This window comes from Trichomycterus rosablanca, chromosome 12 (genome assembly GCF_030014385.1).
Source record: "Trichomycterus rosablanca isolate fTriRos1 chromosome 12, fTriRos1.hap1, whole genome shotgun sequence".
In the NCBI taxonomy this organism is placed as follows: domain Eukaryota; kingdom Metazoa; phylum Chordata; class Actinopteri; order Siluriformes; family Trichomycteridae; genus Trichomycterus; species Trichomycterus rosablanca.
The window spans coordinates 18,185,579-18,202,866 of record NC_085999.1 but is presented as its reverse complement, the minus strand read 5'-3'; the positions used below and the strand labels follow the sequence as shown (position 1 = coordinate 18,202,866).

Sequence of the window (17,288 nt, the reverse complement as noted above, 5' to 3'; positions counted from 1 at the left end):
ACTGAACAGTACGTGGGAGCGGCGAGCGTGTCCAAAAAACGTAGTATTCATTGAAGTGTACGTGAAAAGTACCCAGATTAAGTCCTGTTAAGTAATGTTTAAGTATGAGATTTCAGATGCAGCCCTCGGCTTCTTGACGTCACCTGACCACAGCGTGAACGCATTGTGCAAAAGTGCGAAACACCGTGAGCTGTATATAAATGTTTGGATTAAACAATGCCTCTATGTGAAAAATTTGAATTGATGATTTTTAGTCATCGAATTACTCGAGTTTCTCGAGGAATCGTTTCAGCCCTAGCTACTTTAGTACTGTACCACTTAAGGAGTATCATAGCCCCCATGGTCATTTTAAACCCTTGACCCATTAATATACCCATCTGATTGGTAAGTGAATCCACCCCCTATCCCCTGTGATCAAGATTCCACTTAGAAAAAAGTGTCAACTTGTCACTGACAAGAGAAGTGTGAGGTGCCAAGAGAATTAAGAGAGAAGGATTTATTTACAGAAGATGAGAGCACGGAGGACAAGTGATCTTTGGATGCATTTTTATGCAGTAAATCAATCACAATCACAATGTCAGTACAAGTGACTCAAGTGAACCGGATCACATTACTGAGTGACTCAGATTAACCCGAGTCCATAAAATGAACCGTATTTACCACCACAAGTCGCCACTGTGAAATAGAACGCGCCCAGCAGCGCGCCGTAGTTTGAAACAACTACGTTTCCCACGGGCCACCGCGCTCATCAGTGAATATTTGCAGCACCTGGGCTCGCTGCTATATTAATGCGCGTTCCCAATAGCGTGGTGTTCATAAAACATCCCCATTAGCAGCGATGCAGGTGGAAATGGGAGAAATGCCACTAAGAATAAGAAGAATTAAGCTAATGACGACATACTGGGCTAATCTACAGGGACAATGGGATACACATCCTGCGAAGAATATAATAAGAAATTGCTGGGAACACAACAAGACAAATTATAAAAGTTTTGGATGGATTGGCAATGCAAAAGCAAGAAGCATGGGATTACATAAATTACAGTATAGTCCCACAGTACCAATATCCCACATTCCTCCTTGGCTATTCCCCTTGCCAAAGGTAGATCTTAACCTTCAGAAAGAATTAAAAAACAAATCCAAACAAATACCTGCATGCAACATAGTACAGAAATACATAGATAGATATTACTTAAACTTTATACTCGTGTTTACAGATGGTTCCAAAGACCCTAAAACAGGAATTACAGGTGTGGCAGTGTATATACCAATAAATAATATACATATTAAGAAAAGGACATCAGACCATCTGGCAGTATACTCCACAGAATTATTGGCCATATTTTTAGCACTACAATGGATAGAAAAAAGGGAAATAAATAATACAGTTATTCTTTCGGACAGGTTTTCAGCTCTAATAAGCATAAAATATGGTAAATCCTCAGCCAGGACAGATATCGTTAACAAAATATTATATATGTTACACAATTTAAAAGATAAAGGTATCTCCACCAGCTTTCTGTGGGTTCCTGCCCATGTAGGAGTGGAGGGAAATGAAACAGTAGATATCCTAGCCAAACAAACTCTTAGATTAAAACAAATAAATCTACCGGTACCTTTGAGCAAAAACGAAGTTAAGGTCATAATTAGAACATGTACATACGCAATATGGCAGGAGCATTGGGATTTTGTTAAAACTGGAAGACATATGTACAATATTCAAAAACAGGTTGGAGCTGGGAGGATGGCAGGTTCTAGAAGGAGAGAAGAAAACATCATCACTCGTTTAAGAATAGGTCACACAGGACTTAATTATACTTTATGGAAAATAGGCAAACACCCAACTGGAATGTGTATCTTTTGTAAAGAACCCGAAACTGTAGAACATATACTCCTTAATTGTAAACAATATAGTACAAATAGAACACAACTGTTTGAATCATTAAAACGGGCAAAACATAATTATTTTTCATTATCAGGACTGTTAGGAAAAGAGGTATGGAGGCTAAGTTATTACATCAACAAGTTCTTAACAGAAACAGGTCTAGCGGAAAGAATCTAACAGGAATGTAGTATATTATTATTATTATTATCATTATTATTATTATTTATTTATTTATTTATTTATTTTATTTTATTTTTTATTATTATTATTATTATATATATATATATATATATATATATATATATATATATATTTTTTTTTTTTTTTTTTTTTTAATTTACTTATTATTATTATTGTTATTATTATTATTATTATTATTATTATTATTATTATGTTCCCTCCTTCCTTCTGTACAATCTCCTGGTCCGAACAAAAACAGTAAGTGGCGGTAATGCGCCTTTAAGCTGGTATGCCAACCGCCAATAAACAAAAAGAAGAAGAAGAAGAAGAAGAAAAAGCGTGGTGTTCAGGCTTTGATATTCAGTGACTGAGCCGGTATGCTATCGGGTATTCCCGAGCGGTACATACAGTAGCTATATTATTAATTTTATTTAGATATATTCAGAATAGAGCTGTAGAAAGAAACAGTCGTACAAAGAAAAGGGTAAAAAGAAAAGAAAGGAGAAGAAAATAAAGATTTAGAAAGTAGTTTGAAACGTGAACAGTGTTGCCGAGATGATTCGGCGGCTGTTCACGTTTCTCTCGCTGTAGTTCCGTGCATCAAGCGGAGGGATTCCTCACACGCTAAACGTTTATTTTGTTAGTCAGAGTTTGGTTATTATTTTAAGCAGTGTAGACGCTAAACGCGTTTTAGTAACAGGTAAAATAATTCTCCCCACACTGCTGTCTGTAACGTAGTGTACAAAGTACTGCTCACTCATATCTCCGCCCTAGATTCGAGATTCGAACCCGGCTTAGGGTGATTTTAGTTACACAAGCACCATACTCCCCCACAGGTTTACTCTTCTGCACAGTGGGGTCCAAACAGTGTGTGAGAGAATAATATTAGTAAAAGAAATAAAGGTGAACTTTACTATTGTTCCTCACACACTTTTCAAAAGCTGCACAAACATACACATTTATATATATTTCTCACAGTAAACAATGTTTTTGCAGTATGGAAGTAGGGTTTGCTATGATTTTTTGTTCTTTTTTTTTTCTGTCATGTGGAACAGGTGAAAAAAAAGTGTTGCATGGATACTATGTTGCATATATGCAACACTATGCAGTTACGGTCAAGATACCATGCTGCACATATGCAACAATTCACAGTAATGCATCCTCTAAATTCTTCAAATGTAGTTTTATTTTATCACAGAATTTAAACAAGTAACAACTTCAAAAACACAAGTAAAAACTTCTGCCAGCATGTCCGGTCCTTATTCAGACAGGTATTTCTCACACTTTATGCAAGCAACAAAAGAATACCCTTTACAGCTGCCTTGCTTGTTCCCACACCTTCCTCTTCTTTCTCCATTCTGGATAGTGGCCTACACCATCAGTAATTACATAATCATGTGTATGAATGGTCGATCTTGACTCTTTCTTGAGCTTGAGCAGTTTCTTGAGCTTTAGAAAGGGCCAGGGCTACAAGTCTGTAGGCTCTACTGTTCTTGTCCATAACTTACAGGGTCATAAAGGAGTCTGCCTCCCACTATTGTGTCTATAAGTTGCGGGACGGATTGCAATCAGTCAAAATATTGCCTAAATTATGAAAATTAATGTATATGGTTGTTTTTGATGAAGCATGCATAATGTAGCATATATGCAACAAACACGTTCGACATTGAATTACCAGAACATGCATGATGTTGCAGATATGATACACAAATATTATTGACTAACACAGACACAAAACTCATCCAATAACTGTGTAACATGAGTACAGATGTTCTCAAACCATTGTCAAATATGGTGTTATTTTTTGTTTTGTGGCACATATTCACGGGCACGCAAAATAATTCAGGTTCTCTCGCCAATAGCAGTCGCTATAAGAGATAAACATGTCAAATTTATACTTGTCAAATGTTATACACATAACCATGCAATAAACAGATTAACAAATTTTGTTTAGTGTGAAAGAAGGACTCAGTAACTCTGCTACTCATCTGACTAATAAGGTGTTTGATAGTGTAAAAAAATGCAAAAAATATATAAGTTATTGTGATTATAATCAGGTTAAAGTGTCTGCTAATATAAATACTGTAAATGCACATAAATGATCTCTTTTGGTCATGTTTATTTTACTCACAATAGCTGAACTTCCATCCTGTACAATTCCCAGATGGCTTACTTTTCAATTCATTGAAAAATATTGACCACATTATGGATGAAGTTTGCTTAAAAAGTACTGTATTAAAGCAGGAATAAAAAGATAGCTATAGATTTGACATATACAAATTGCAATATCACCATTTTCCGTTTATTTGTGTTCTATTATTAAATGGATTGCTATTCCTGCTTATCAAGTATACAGAAACAAAAAGCTCTTTGTCCAGGGTGCCTTATTATGCACAGTGTGTCATCCTGGCAGTCTCTGTTTTTCACTGTGAATGAGTGTGTGAGAGCATGTGTTGATTGTGAAGACTGCCTAGTTACGCAAACTACTTGTATAAGAGGAGCGCTTTCCTGGGCACCAAACAGTAGGAACCTGGACCATTTGTTCCCCTCTCTTTCTGCAAGCTTCTAAAAGGGGACAATGATGAATAACATCCTGCTGTGACCGGACATAAATAGTGCCTGTATTTCTCAGCTTTTTACAGCTTTCCCAGGGCATCATTTAAATGTTATAAAGTGATTTAAATATTATAAAATTATTATTTTTTTTTACATATTTTACAAAACGGCAGCAGCAACAGCAATAATAATAATATTTTCAGAGTAAAGGTTTAGATCATTTAACAACCTTTCATCTACATTCAGGTTTATTGGATTACAATAGAAAGTTATTTAGAGCACAAAGAAACAGATTAATCAGCATACTCTTCTGCTGTGGGCCTCTAATTCCAGACTAGCTACTCTACCACAATACACTCTCAACAGTCATGGACCAGATCTGACCTGGTCTTGACATGTTAAAGTATAGGTCTTATGTTAGTCATGATTCAATCTCAATGAAATACCAGGATCTACAAATGTTAATATGCAATTCAAAACCACACGTCCTACTGCCGTATCAAGAAAGCAGACCTGACACAGCGTTTTGAAAACCCCGCCCACATATTCTGGTCATCCCTCCCTGCAGGCACTGCAAATTATGCTCGCTAGATGGCGCCCAGCCGACCGGTGGCAACGCTGAGTTTTGAACCGAGGAGTTCAAAATCTTGGTGCTGGTGTGCTAGGGGAATATCCCACTGCACCACTTGAGCGCCTATTACCAGACTTTCCTACTATCCAATAACTGTAAACTAGCTTGCATTGTTACCAAACATAAGTGAATTAATTATTGAGTTTTGGAACATTTTTTTTTTTTTATGAGATGTACAGTATATTATTGTGTCCTAAATCATTTATTTAATAAAAGCCAAACCAGGTAAAACCAAGTACAAAAAATGTTCAATGCAAGTGTTTATATTCTTAATTCTGTAATGTAATGAGAGCTTGATTAATGACCTAATTATGAATGACAGATGTAAGGTTAGCTTTGCTGGTTTGTTTGTGTGTTGTCAAAAATGTCAGAACTGCTTAACTTAGTACTGGATATGTGAGTAACCATGGAGCTGACAAAGCTTATCAACTGAGATGAATAACACTAGTTTAATTAACAGCAACGATTACATGTTGCAGTTAATCATAGTAACGAATGGGTTTATGTTAATACTTTTCTTCACAGTCACATATACTGTACATATGGAGCATGTTTAAGAATGTAAGAGCAATCTGTCTGCCTTGTTTCTGTTACAGATAAGGCTTGCGAAGAAGCTATCATACTCTACCCAACACTGGGGTGGGATTATGACAACTAGCACAAACCAGCACATAAAAAGCCCATTTTATTTTCTTTTTCTATGATCATTGGCACACTTACAAAGACCATTTAGCTCCACAAGCTCCGTTTAGACAGAAGATCACCCTGTTTAATGCTTTCCTTGCAGGTATCTACTCTGGTCTTTTATTTCAGGTTAAAAAAAGCCCCGTCGTTATCTCAAGGCTGTGTCTACAGCATGACACAACACTTTTAGTATCTCAACAGAGCCTCAGGAAGATAAAACACTAGGCAGTTCAGTTAAGCTGACATGTCTGTGGAATTAGAATTTAACTGTGTTAGCACATGGCTAGTAAGAATGTGATGCAAGTGATGTGAAAAACTTGAATGCACTCTTGTATGTGTTGTTTTACATAATTTAATCATTTTAATATATGTAAAATTGTCCACTTCTTTGTTTATAGCTGCAGGGTTTGTTTATTTATTTAGAAAGTGGGTTTAGAACACCATTATCTAGCCATATCTTAGGTACTTGAGGGCTAATGGAATAAAACGTTCTTTGATGTTTGTATTGATCTAACAGTGCAAATTGACTGCAGTTGATAACCCTTTTCATCTGACGTGGTTGGCCTTTGAAGTCACCTAAAATGTGCAGTTGTTATGCACATTTTTTATGAACCTTATGGTTGAATCCTACAGTACTGTAACCATATACAATCAAAACAATTGAGGGTTATGGGCCTTGCTCAAGGGCCCAACAGTGGCAACCTGGCAGTGGTGGGGCTTGAACTGGCAACCTTCTGATTACCAGACCAGTACCTTAACCACACGGCTACAACTGCCCAATTAGTTACATATTAAAATTGTTTGGGAATGAAGATACTATTGTTGCAGCATTGCAAGTGGAACATTTGCTCGTTCTTGCTTGATACAAGTCTTCAGCTGCTCAACAATCCGTGGTCACTGTTGTCTGATTCTCTTCTTCATAATGCAGCACACATATTCCACAAGGCACACACAAGCAATCAAGCACACACTCTCTACACTCGATGTCTGTAAAGCCACACTTGTAACACGAGGCCTGGAACTGAACTGTCTTGCTGAAATAACTATGTTGTCTTCTGGACCCTAATACTATGTGGCGTTCACCTTACTTTCAGTGCCACCATGTGACCCCCTTTAACATCTATTTTAACAGTGTTTGAATTCGGTGTTCAGTGTAGACTGCAAATTTAGTACTGTACTGTAATGTCCATTACTGTTCATCATTATTATTAACATTTTATCACTGTTTATAACAGTCAATAATGGTTCATAATGGATGATCACCATTTAATAGTTCATCACTGTTCATGATCACCGCCCTGCGATGGATTGGCACCCCATCCAGGGTGTTACTGTGTGCCCTGTGCCCTTTGAAAAGCTGGGGATTGATTGATTGATTGAGTGAGTGAGTGAGTGAGTGAGTGAGTGAGTGAGTGAGTGAGTGAGTGAGTGAGTGAGTGAGTGAGTACTGTTTAGGGCAGTGGTAAGAATCCTGTGCTGACTTCTGGCTCTTCCAACCATCCTTCAGAAAGGCCCACAACCTTCTAGGTCTGGTGGTGCTGTATTATGGCTGGTTCTGACCCCCAGCTTTTAAACATGGGAAATGCAAAGGATATTCTGGAATATACAAAGAGAAGCATTTCATTGTGCTGTACAGAAAACTATGTTTAGATGACAATAAATGCATTCTTTATCTTCTGTATATTTAATAAGCCAAATTTATAACAGTTTGTAACTTTAAAATATTTTAACAGTGTTTGAATTCGGTGTTTAGTGTAGACAGCAAATTTAGTACTTTAATGCCCATTACTGTTCTTTATAATTAATGACATTTTATCACTGTTTATAACAGTAATCACTGTTTAGGGCAATGGTAAGAAAACTGTGCTATTTATTGTAAGGTTAAGGATTTGAGTTCTTGCAACTTTCCTTCATAAAGACCCACAATCCAAGGTCCAGTGGCGATGTATTATGGCCCCAGCTTTTGAACATGGGAAATGCAATGGATATTCTGGAATATGCAAGGAGAAGCAATTAATTGTGCTCTACCGAAAACTATGTTTAGATAACAATAAAGGCATTATTTATCTTCTGTACATTTATTTAACCAAATGTATAACAGTTTGTAACTTTAAAATATTACAGTTTAAACAAGTTATCATTAATGCTGCTCCTACTAGATGGGATGGGTAGCAAAAATGTCCAGAACTTACAACGGACTTTTTCACAGACAGGGCTGAACAATGAAGAACTCCTCCAGGCCACCCAAGTCTCAACTGCTCAGACTGTATACTGTAACTGTAATGTACTGTAAGTAGCTTTGATTACAGGCGTCTGCTAAATGCCAAAAATGTAATTGTAAATGTACTAGTCATTTCGGTTCATTCAATTCTATTTAATTCAACTTTATAGTCATTATACAATATGGGGTTGCACAGTATAACGAAACACTGTCAGGTTACATCTCCAATGTAGACAATGAAAGACAATAGTGCAAGACAAAAGACACACACACACACACACACACACACACACACAAAGTTGCATAAATAAAGGTGCATAGACAGACAGGTCTGAGGTAGTGAATTTGCAGCTTAGGTTTAAGTAAACAAAGTCCCAATAAAGTGCAGGTGCAATGAGAGGTATGCTTATGTTCTGGTTAGAATTGTAGGAGTTTATACCAGTTTAACTGCCCAAGGATAAAAACTGTTCTTAAATTCATCAGTGTGTATCACTTTTCATTTCTGCCTATCACAATGTCAGAGATCATCAATTTACATCACTGTTCATAAACTGATTGATACTGTATAACGTTTCATCACTGCTCACCATTGTTTATAATAGAGGAGGTGATGGCCATGCCCCCTTTGCTCTTTGTTACCATGGTAAACGGAGCATGCGTCAGCGCAGGAGTTAGTCCCGCTATAAAAACTGAGGAGTTGGTGCAGCGTTAAGCGGTTCGGATGAAACTTATTCGGGTTGTTGAAATACTATAAGCTCAACTAGGCAGCTGTGATACTTTACTGAAAGTAGGGATTTAACTGGGTCACAAGCAAACATGGGACGCGAAGTAAGTACAACTGAAATTAACCCTTATACATGCTTATAAAGTATGGTACAGTCACAGTGTTCCGAACAGTGAACTTTAATAAAGTTGGGTAATAGAAGTAAATAAAAAGGATTTCCTTTTTGGGGTAAAACTAAGAGAAGGGGACATGTATTTGGTTATTTACCTGCTTATTATTGATATAAATTAAAGTCGACAGCTGAATGGAACACTGCGACGTTACTAAACCCATAGAATAAAGCTAAAAATTCTGGAATGTGTTTGTAGGCTGACTTAACATTTGAAATACTAACAAAGCCTAAAACTTTCTTAATACTTTATTTGCAATGTAATTTTTTTTAATGAAAATATATAAAGAGATGAAAATAAGTGGGTTAAACGAATTGCAGTGGTACCTTGAAACTCAACTCAATTAGTTCTGTTACTGGTGTAGAGTTAAAAAGACGTTGAGTTTTAAGGTATTTTTTTCCTATAAGGATGTATGGGAAGCAGCCCCGGTTCTGGACTGCTTTGCTTGGGGGGGCAGTAAAACCTAATGAGGGGGCATGTTGATAGTCATGTTTTTGAAGCCAGAAATATATTCAAGGCTTGATTTGTGCATGAATGATGACAGCCAAGCTATTGATACTGGCTTAAAGTGATGTATGAGGTAAAGAAATAAAAATGCATGTTTTCGAACTTAAACTTAAAACCCAATGATTAAAAAATACATGTTGATTATGTAAATGGAGAAAAAAGATTATCTAATTGTATTTCATTTTAATACGCCCCCTTAATTAAATTGCCATTACTAATAGAACAACTCTATTTCTTGAAAGGCTTTAATACAAATTTAAGTCAAAGCTGACAAATGTACCTACACACAGACTGAGAATATTCAAACGTGGAAATAGGAATGAGTGAGAATATTTATATTATTGGGAAATTAAAATATAAAGAAAACAAAAGAATACTAATTCTGTAAAAAAAAAGTGTTTACCAGTATACCTGCCTCTCGCTCACACTAACAGAACATATACTGCCGAACTGAACTGTTTGGGGCAGTCTGCCGATTTTTATATGACTCAAAGAGCCAATCAGGAATAAGCAAGGAAATATCTTCACGCTGTAAAACAAAATGCATTTTTGTGATTGGTTCAGAGATAATTTTAAAAATAGCCGTTGCTTGCATTGTGCTTGGGGGGGCAAAGACACAATTTGGGGGGGGCAATGCCCCCCTCAGCCCTCCCCTAGCACCGGCCCTGATGGGAAGCCTGCTAATGCGTTCCATTGTCCTGTGGAACTGCATATAATTTAGGCTTATGTAAAATAATAGGGTTGTTCTGACACTTATACACTGAAAATAACACAAATATAATATAAAAACACTGAAATAAAATTAAAAAAAGTAAAAAATCAAATACAATACAAAAATACAATAAACCTTTATCTTAACTTCTTTATTGTTTTCTTATGCTTCTTAATTAGTTGAGAGAACAAATAAGCAGTAATATTTAGAAGAGGTTTAGTGTTTCTATGTCATTCTTTTAATGCATTAAGGTACATTATATTATTATTTTTTTTAATGATAAGCATTTTAGACTCGGAAAAAACTGAAACAGGAGAAAAAATCAGCTGAACACAGATACATGTGGAGCCTTCAGAGCAAATTTGATGACACAAATGCAGATTCGTCTCGTGTTCGCATGACGTTTTACAGCACCGCTCAAGCCGAGCACTGAGCAGAGCAGCAGTCGCTGCGGTACAAATTTCTCGACAAAGGGCTTGAAGTTTCAAAGATTTTTTGTTTAGGGGACGTTGAGTTACAGGGTACCACTGTACTGTATTTCATCATCAGAATTTTTGAATTTCAAAAACACCAATGGTTGAAATGTGAACTAAAACAATACGTCCTCCAACAATAAGTGGACACAAAGCTACTGGGGCCAGTGGTAGCTCAGTGGTGAAGGTACTGGACTAGTAATCAGAAGGTTGCCAGTTCAAGCCTTACCACCAAGTTGCCACTGTTGGGCCCCTGAGCAAGGTCCTAATGCTTAGTTGCTCGAATCGTAAACAAAAAACATAATTGTAAGTCGCTTTGGATAAAAGCGTCTGCTAAATGCCAAAAATGTAAATGTAAAGATACTTGTTTAAGTTAAAATGAGTAATTATGAATGACCTATTGATGTGAAATTGTTCCCACTCTAAACTAACAAAATGCCAGTAAGAAAGGTTCCTCTTAATGAACTTAATGAACTTAATGAAGCACTCTACTCAGATGGGGCGGCACAGCAAGAAGGTCCTGGGTTCAATCCCCAGGTGGGGCAGTCTGGGTCCTTTCTGTGTCTGCATGGGTTTCCTCTGGGAACTCCAGTTTCCTCCCACAGTCCAAAGACATGCAAGTGAGGTGAATTGGTGATACAAAATTGTCCATGACTGTGTTTGACATTAAACTTGTGAACTCATGAATCTTGTGTAACCAGTAACTAATGTTTCTGTCATGAATGTATCTAAAGTGTGTAAAACATGATGTTAAAATTCTAATAAAGAATTAATAAACAAACTACTCAGATGCCTTTAGGAATGTTCTTACTCACTCATGGCAACTGAATTACCTTGCTCTAAGAGGGGTGCTACTTAGGTGCTCAAATAACTTTTGCCCTATTTTGGAGTGCACAGCGACCTCCTGTTTTTAATCACTTTTTAGTCATTGTGTACTAGTTTTGTGATTCTTATCACAAAGCTTGCTGCTGTGTAACAGGTTGCTGTTGTTGTTGTCCCTCCTCTTTGGAATATGGTGTTCTCAATGTGTCAGGTCTGAATGCTTAACAGCAAAGTGCACCAGAATAGTGTGTTCTATCCAGACTAGAACTTTTAATATTCTTCTAAAAGCTGATTGTTGAAAGTTTGCATGCCAAACACTATAGTATTTAAACAATGAGAGAGGGACACGCAAACCACACAATTTCCAGTCATTACTTCTACCCCCTGATGAGCATTATGAAATAATCCCCTGGAATGTTGTGAACATTATGAAATACTGCCATGCAACTCATGATCCTCTCACATCAAGAACTTTTAATTTAAAATGCTTTTACAATCTTAGAGGTGCTGGAAACCAATTATAAGGCACTATTATTTTCCAGGTCTGTGAAAGTCTAGGGAAAAGTGGTACAGTTTGTAGAGGGATGTACTGATCCTGAGTTAAAAGCCAGAGTGATATTAAATCGATTTCTCCAAATATTTTATCACATAAAGGTTGTGTGGCATGATACATACAGTATCATCCAAGTGAACACAAAACATCATAAAACATGCAGCCAGCATTTGGTATTGGAATTTTGATATCAGTTTCATATCAAAAGAAAATAACATGGGTTTGGAAAGTCACTAAATTTTTAATTAACCTCAGTATTATCATGATGTCCATAAATATTTAATGACACAACATGTGTTGGAGAAGACGTGCAGGACTAGGGCTCAAGGTGCAGAAAGAAATCCCATACCAGGATTCCACATTCTTCATTTTTCACAGTGGTGGATAGGGATTCTGGGTAGAATTTTTTAGTTGATCTGGCATTCTGGGTTGATTTTTTTTTTTTGAAGTTGATCTGGCATTCTGGGTCGATTTAAAAAAAAAAAAAAAAAAAAAAAAAAAAAAAAAAAATTATTTGATCTGGCATTCTGGGTTGATTTTTTTTTTTTTTTTTTTTTTGGAAGTTGACCTTGCATTCTGTGTTAAATTTTTTAGTTGACCTACAAAGACGGTATTCTGGAGCACACTCAAAGCGTGAGACGTCACTCCAGAAAAGACACTCTTTTTCTGATTTGGGTTGCATTTCAAGGTGTTTTCAGTCAATGTCACAGGTACCCACAGCATAAATATTTGAGGGGATCAGAAAAATATGTAAAAATGCATGTATGTAAGTCATTTACATGGAAGTTTCCTTCATGTGCTCCGGTTTCCTCCCACAGTCCAAAGACATGCAAGTGAGATGAACTGGAGACGCTAAATTCTCCATGACTGTTTAATATAACCTTGTGAACTGATGAACCTTGTGTAATGACTACTGTTCCTGTCATGAATGTAACCAAAGTGTAAAACATGACGTTTACATGATCTGAAATATTACAGGGGGGGCAGGAGCAGAATGAGTCTGCAGCAACATCTGAGCAAAGTGGCAAGAAAAAGACCAAGAACAAGAAGGACATGGATGAACTAAAAAAAGAAGTTGATTTGGTAAGTGCTTAAAGTTTGAGACATTAATGCTGGCATTTAAAACTTAACTATATGACCCTTAAAAAAAACATTTTTTGTCATGTTTGTACAAAGAATGATCACAAGCTAAGCCTAGATGAGCTTCACCGTAAATATGGTACAGACATGAGCAAGGTAAGTGAATAATTTTCTTTTGAAGTCCTTAACAATTAATGCTTGTTTTGAATTAATATGTAATAAAAACCTAATGTCTTCCAGGGCCTTACAACTGCACGTGCACAAGAAATCCTTGCCCGTGATGGCCCTAATGCTCTCACCCCTCCTCCTACTACACCGGAGTGGGTGAAGTTCTGTAAGCAGATGTTTGGAGGCTTCTCCATGCTACTGTGGACGGGTGCTGTCCTTTGCTTTTTCGCTTATGGTATTCAAGCCGCAATCGACGATGAGCCAGCTAATGATAACGTAAGCAATTAAATACTAAATAAACTAATATGAATTGTTACTTGATTAAATTAAGCTTTGCAATGATGCAGTTGTATTTTTTTCTTTTGCAATGATGCAGTTGTATCTTGGAGTTGTGCTATCTGCTGTTGTCATCATCACGGGTTGCTTCTCATACTACCAAGAGGCCAAGAGCTCTAAAATTATGGACTCCTTCAAGAACCTGGTCCCGCAGGTAAAGCCTGTGTTAGAAAATATGCTCAAAATTTAAAGCAGCTTTTTATTTTTAACAACAATCAGTGATTACTGTAAAGATTCTATGGCTTTTCAGTGTTAGATCTACACTGCCTGGCCAAAAAAAAGGTCACCACCTGGATTTAACTAAGCAAATTGGTAAGAGCCTCCCATTGGATAATTACTGCATAGGTGATTATGTTTCAGCTGGCAACAAGTTATTTAACCCTAACTGATGCAGTGACTAGCTCCCCATTTGTTAAACAACCATGTCGAAAGACACATCCTGTGGTCGTGGACAGGATGTTAATCTGTTTCAGAAGGGTCAAATTATTGGCATGCATCAAGCAGAGAAAACATCTAAAATGAAACTACTAAACTACTAGCAGAGAAACTACTAAAATCGGGTTAAGAACTGTCCAACGCATTATTAAAAAGTGGAAGGACAGTGGGGAAACATAATCTTGCTGCAGTCGGTCAGGTCTAGGTTCAGCAACGTTATGTGCCCAAAGAATGAGGTCAGCTGACTACCTGAATATACTGAACGACCAGGTTATTCCATCAATTGATTTTTTCTTCCCTGATGGCACGGGCATATTCCAAGATGACAATGCCAGGATTCATCGGGCTCAAATTGTGACAGAGTGGTTCAGGGAACATGAGACATCATTTTCACACATGGATTGGCCACCACAGAGTCCAGACCTGAACCCCATTGAGAATCTTTGGGATGTGCTGGAGAAGACTTTGCGCAGTGGTCCAAATCTCCCATCATCAATACAAGATCTTGGGGAAAAATTAATGCAACTCTGGACAGAAATAAATGTTGTGACATTGCAGAAGCTTGTGGAAACGATGCCACAGCGAATGCGTGCTGTAATCAAAGCTAAAGGCGGTTCAATGAAGTGTGTGACCTTTTTTTTTGGCCAGACAGTATACTTTATTACTTACACAATTTAGTGTTTGGAAAAAATATGAATTTGTTGTTGGCTGCTGAAGTTTGTAAACTTATTGATTGTCATATCTTATAAAACCATAGAGAATGTAAGTATGAGGGTTCTTCAACAATTTTCTGCATGTTTTTTAACTCTATTTATTAAGACATCACTTTTCTACAGTCACATTCTGATGCATTTTTTTCCAGTGTCGTATCAATTTTTTGGTTGAGCGTCTAGGCACTGATGCACCACTGCTTTCACATCATCACATGAACATCATCTTCCCCTTAAAGCTTATTTGAGTGGCCCAAAAAGGTGGAAATCAGATGGTGCTAAATCCAGACTATAAGCTCTCTCTCAGTCTCCTAGACACGACCAATTACCAATTTCCAACAAAAATATAAAAGTGTGGAAACTTTTTGAAGATCCCTTATATAAACAGAAATATAAAAGCTGAAACACTAAATATCTACTCCAAATTCTCTAAGAGTAAAATGACATGCTCGCAACTACAAATCCATTAAGTAATTTAAAATAAAGCATACAGCATAGCTTTATTAAATTTCTGTTCTATTACACTTGTAAACAATCTTCTCAGCAAGCTCTGGTTATCCGTGATGGGGAGAAAAAGCAAATTAATGCTGAGGATGTGGTGTTGGGGGATCTGGTGGAGGTCAAGGGTGGTGACAGAATACCTGCAGACGTGCGCATCGTTTCTGCACATGGCTGTAAGGTAAGTGTGTTATGATTCACTGAGTTCATTTAAAGTTCATATAAATCTTGGGCACTCGGGTGGCGCAGCGGTAAAACACGCTAGCACAGAGCTGACATCTCGAACTCGTCGGTTCAAAACTCAACTCTGCTACCTCATTACTGATGCGATTACAACCTCTGCTGGCTGATTGATGGCGCCTGCACAGAGTTGAGGGATAATGCGTTGATCAGGGTGTGGCTCTCCGTGCACAAAGCTGATCCGCATATGAACTCGCCTTGTGCAGGTGAAAAGATGCAGTCGGCAACTGCATACGTGTCGGAGGGGGCAAGTGTCAGTCCCGGCTCTCCTCAACCAGGGTGGAGATCAACATCAGTAGAGAGGAAGCGTACTCTTGTAGTATTTCCTGCAAAAAAAAAACTTTGGTTCTATCAGGGTTTCAGCAGATTTGTATTCTTGAACTGTTGTTTACTTAAACTAGAGCAAGGTAATATTTACTATGGAAGCACTTCTGTAAGTCGCTCTGGATAAGAGCGTCTGCTAAATGCTGAAAATGTAAATGTTTGTTTATTTGTTTGTTTATTAGGATTTTTAACGTCATGTTTAACACTTTTGGTTACATTCATGACAGGAAACAGTAGTTATCTTCACACAGGGTTAATCAGTCACAAGGTTATATCGAATACAGTCATGGACAATTTGGACTGTGGGAGGAAACCCGGAGCACCCGGAGTAAACCCACGCAGACACGGGGAGAACATGCAAACTCCACACAGAAAGGACCCGGACTGCCCCACCTGGGGATCGAACCCAGGACCTTCTTGCTGTGAGGCGACAGTGCTACCCACTTAGCCACCATGCCGCCCAAATGTAAATGTAAACCTTAAATTAACTAACAAAACACAAAGAAAAGATTTTCAATGGTTTTACTTACTAACATATTTTATTAATATAAGCACATACAGTGTATCACAAAAGTGAGTACACCCCTCACATTTCTGCAAATATTTCATTATATCTTTTCATGGGACAACACTATAGACATGAAACTTGGATATAACTTAGAGTAGTCAGTGTACAGCTGTAAGTGTACAGTTGTACAGTGTACAGTGTAGCAGTGTAGATTTACTGTCTTCTGAAAATAACTCAACACACAGCCATTAATGTCTAAATAGCTGGCAACATATGTGAGTACACCCCACAGTGAACATGTCCAAATTGTGCCCAAATGTGTCGTTGTCCCTCCCTGGTGTCATGTGTCAAGGTCCCAGGTGTAAATGGGGAGCAGGGCTGTTAAATTTGGTGTTTTGGGTACAATTCTCTCATACTGGCCACTGGATATTCAACATGGCACCTCATGGCAAAGAACTCTCTGAGGATGTGAGAAATAGAATTGTTGCTCTCCACAAAGATGGCCTGGGCTATAAGAAGATTGCTAACCCCCTAAACTGAGCTACAGCATGGTGGCCAAGGTCATACAGCGGTTTTCCAGGACAGGTTCCACTCGGAAAAGGCTTCGCCAGGGTCGACCAAAGAAGTTGAGTCCACGTGTTCGGCGTCATATCCAGAGGTTGGCTTTAAAAAATAGACACATGAGTGCTGCCAGCATTGCTGCAGAGGTTGAAGATGTGGGAGGTCAGCCTGTCAGTGCTCAGACCATACGCCGCACACTGCATCAACTCGGTCTGCATGGTCGTCATCCCAGAAGGAAGCTGACGCACAAGAAAGCCCGCAAACAGTTTGCTGAAGACAAGCAGTCCAAGAACATGGATTACTGGAATGC

General features: G+C 37.8%; 1 protein-coding gene across 3 annotated transcripts in view; it reads left to right on the top strand.

Moving 5' to 3' along the window:
• Positions 1-8,883: 8,883 nt before the first annotated feature.
• The window catches only part of atp1a1b (ATPase Na+/K+ transporting subunit alpha 1b), a 39,977-nt gene continuing 31,572 nt past the window's right edge, over positions 8,884-17,288 (top strand). For all 3 annotated transcript variants that reach the window (XM_063005352.1, XM_063005351.1, XM_063005350.1), the window contains exons 1-6: positions 8,884-8,985; positions 13,097-13,201; positions 13,295-13,354; positions 13,439-13,642; positions 13,743-13,856; positions 15,392-15,526. In XM_063005352.1, the coding sequence (XP_062861422.1) occupies positions 8,974-8,985; positions 13,097-13,201; positions 13,295-13,354; positions 13,439-13,642; positions 13,743-13,856; positions 15,392-15,526 (630 nt within the window). In that variant the 5' untranslated portion in view covers positions 8,884-8,973. The remainder of the gene's footprint in view (positions 8,986-13,096; positions 13,202-13,294; positions 13,355-13,438; positions 13,643-13,742; positions 13,857-15,391; positions 15,527-17,288) is intronic.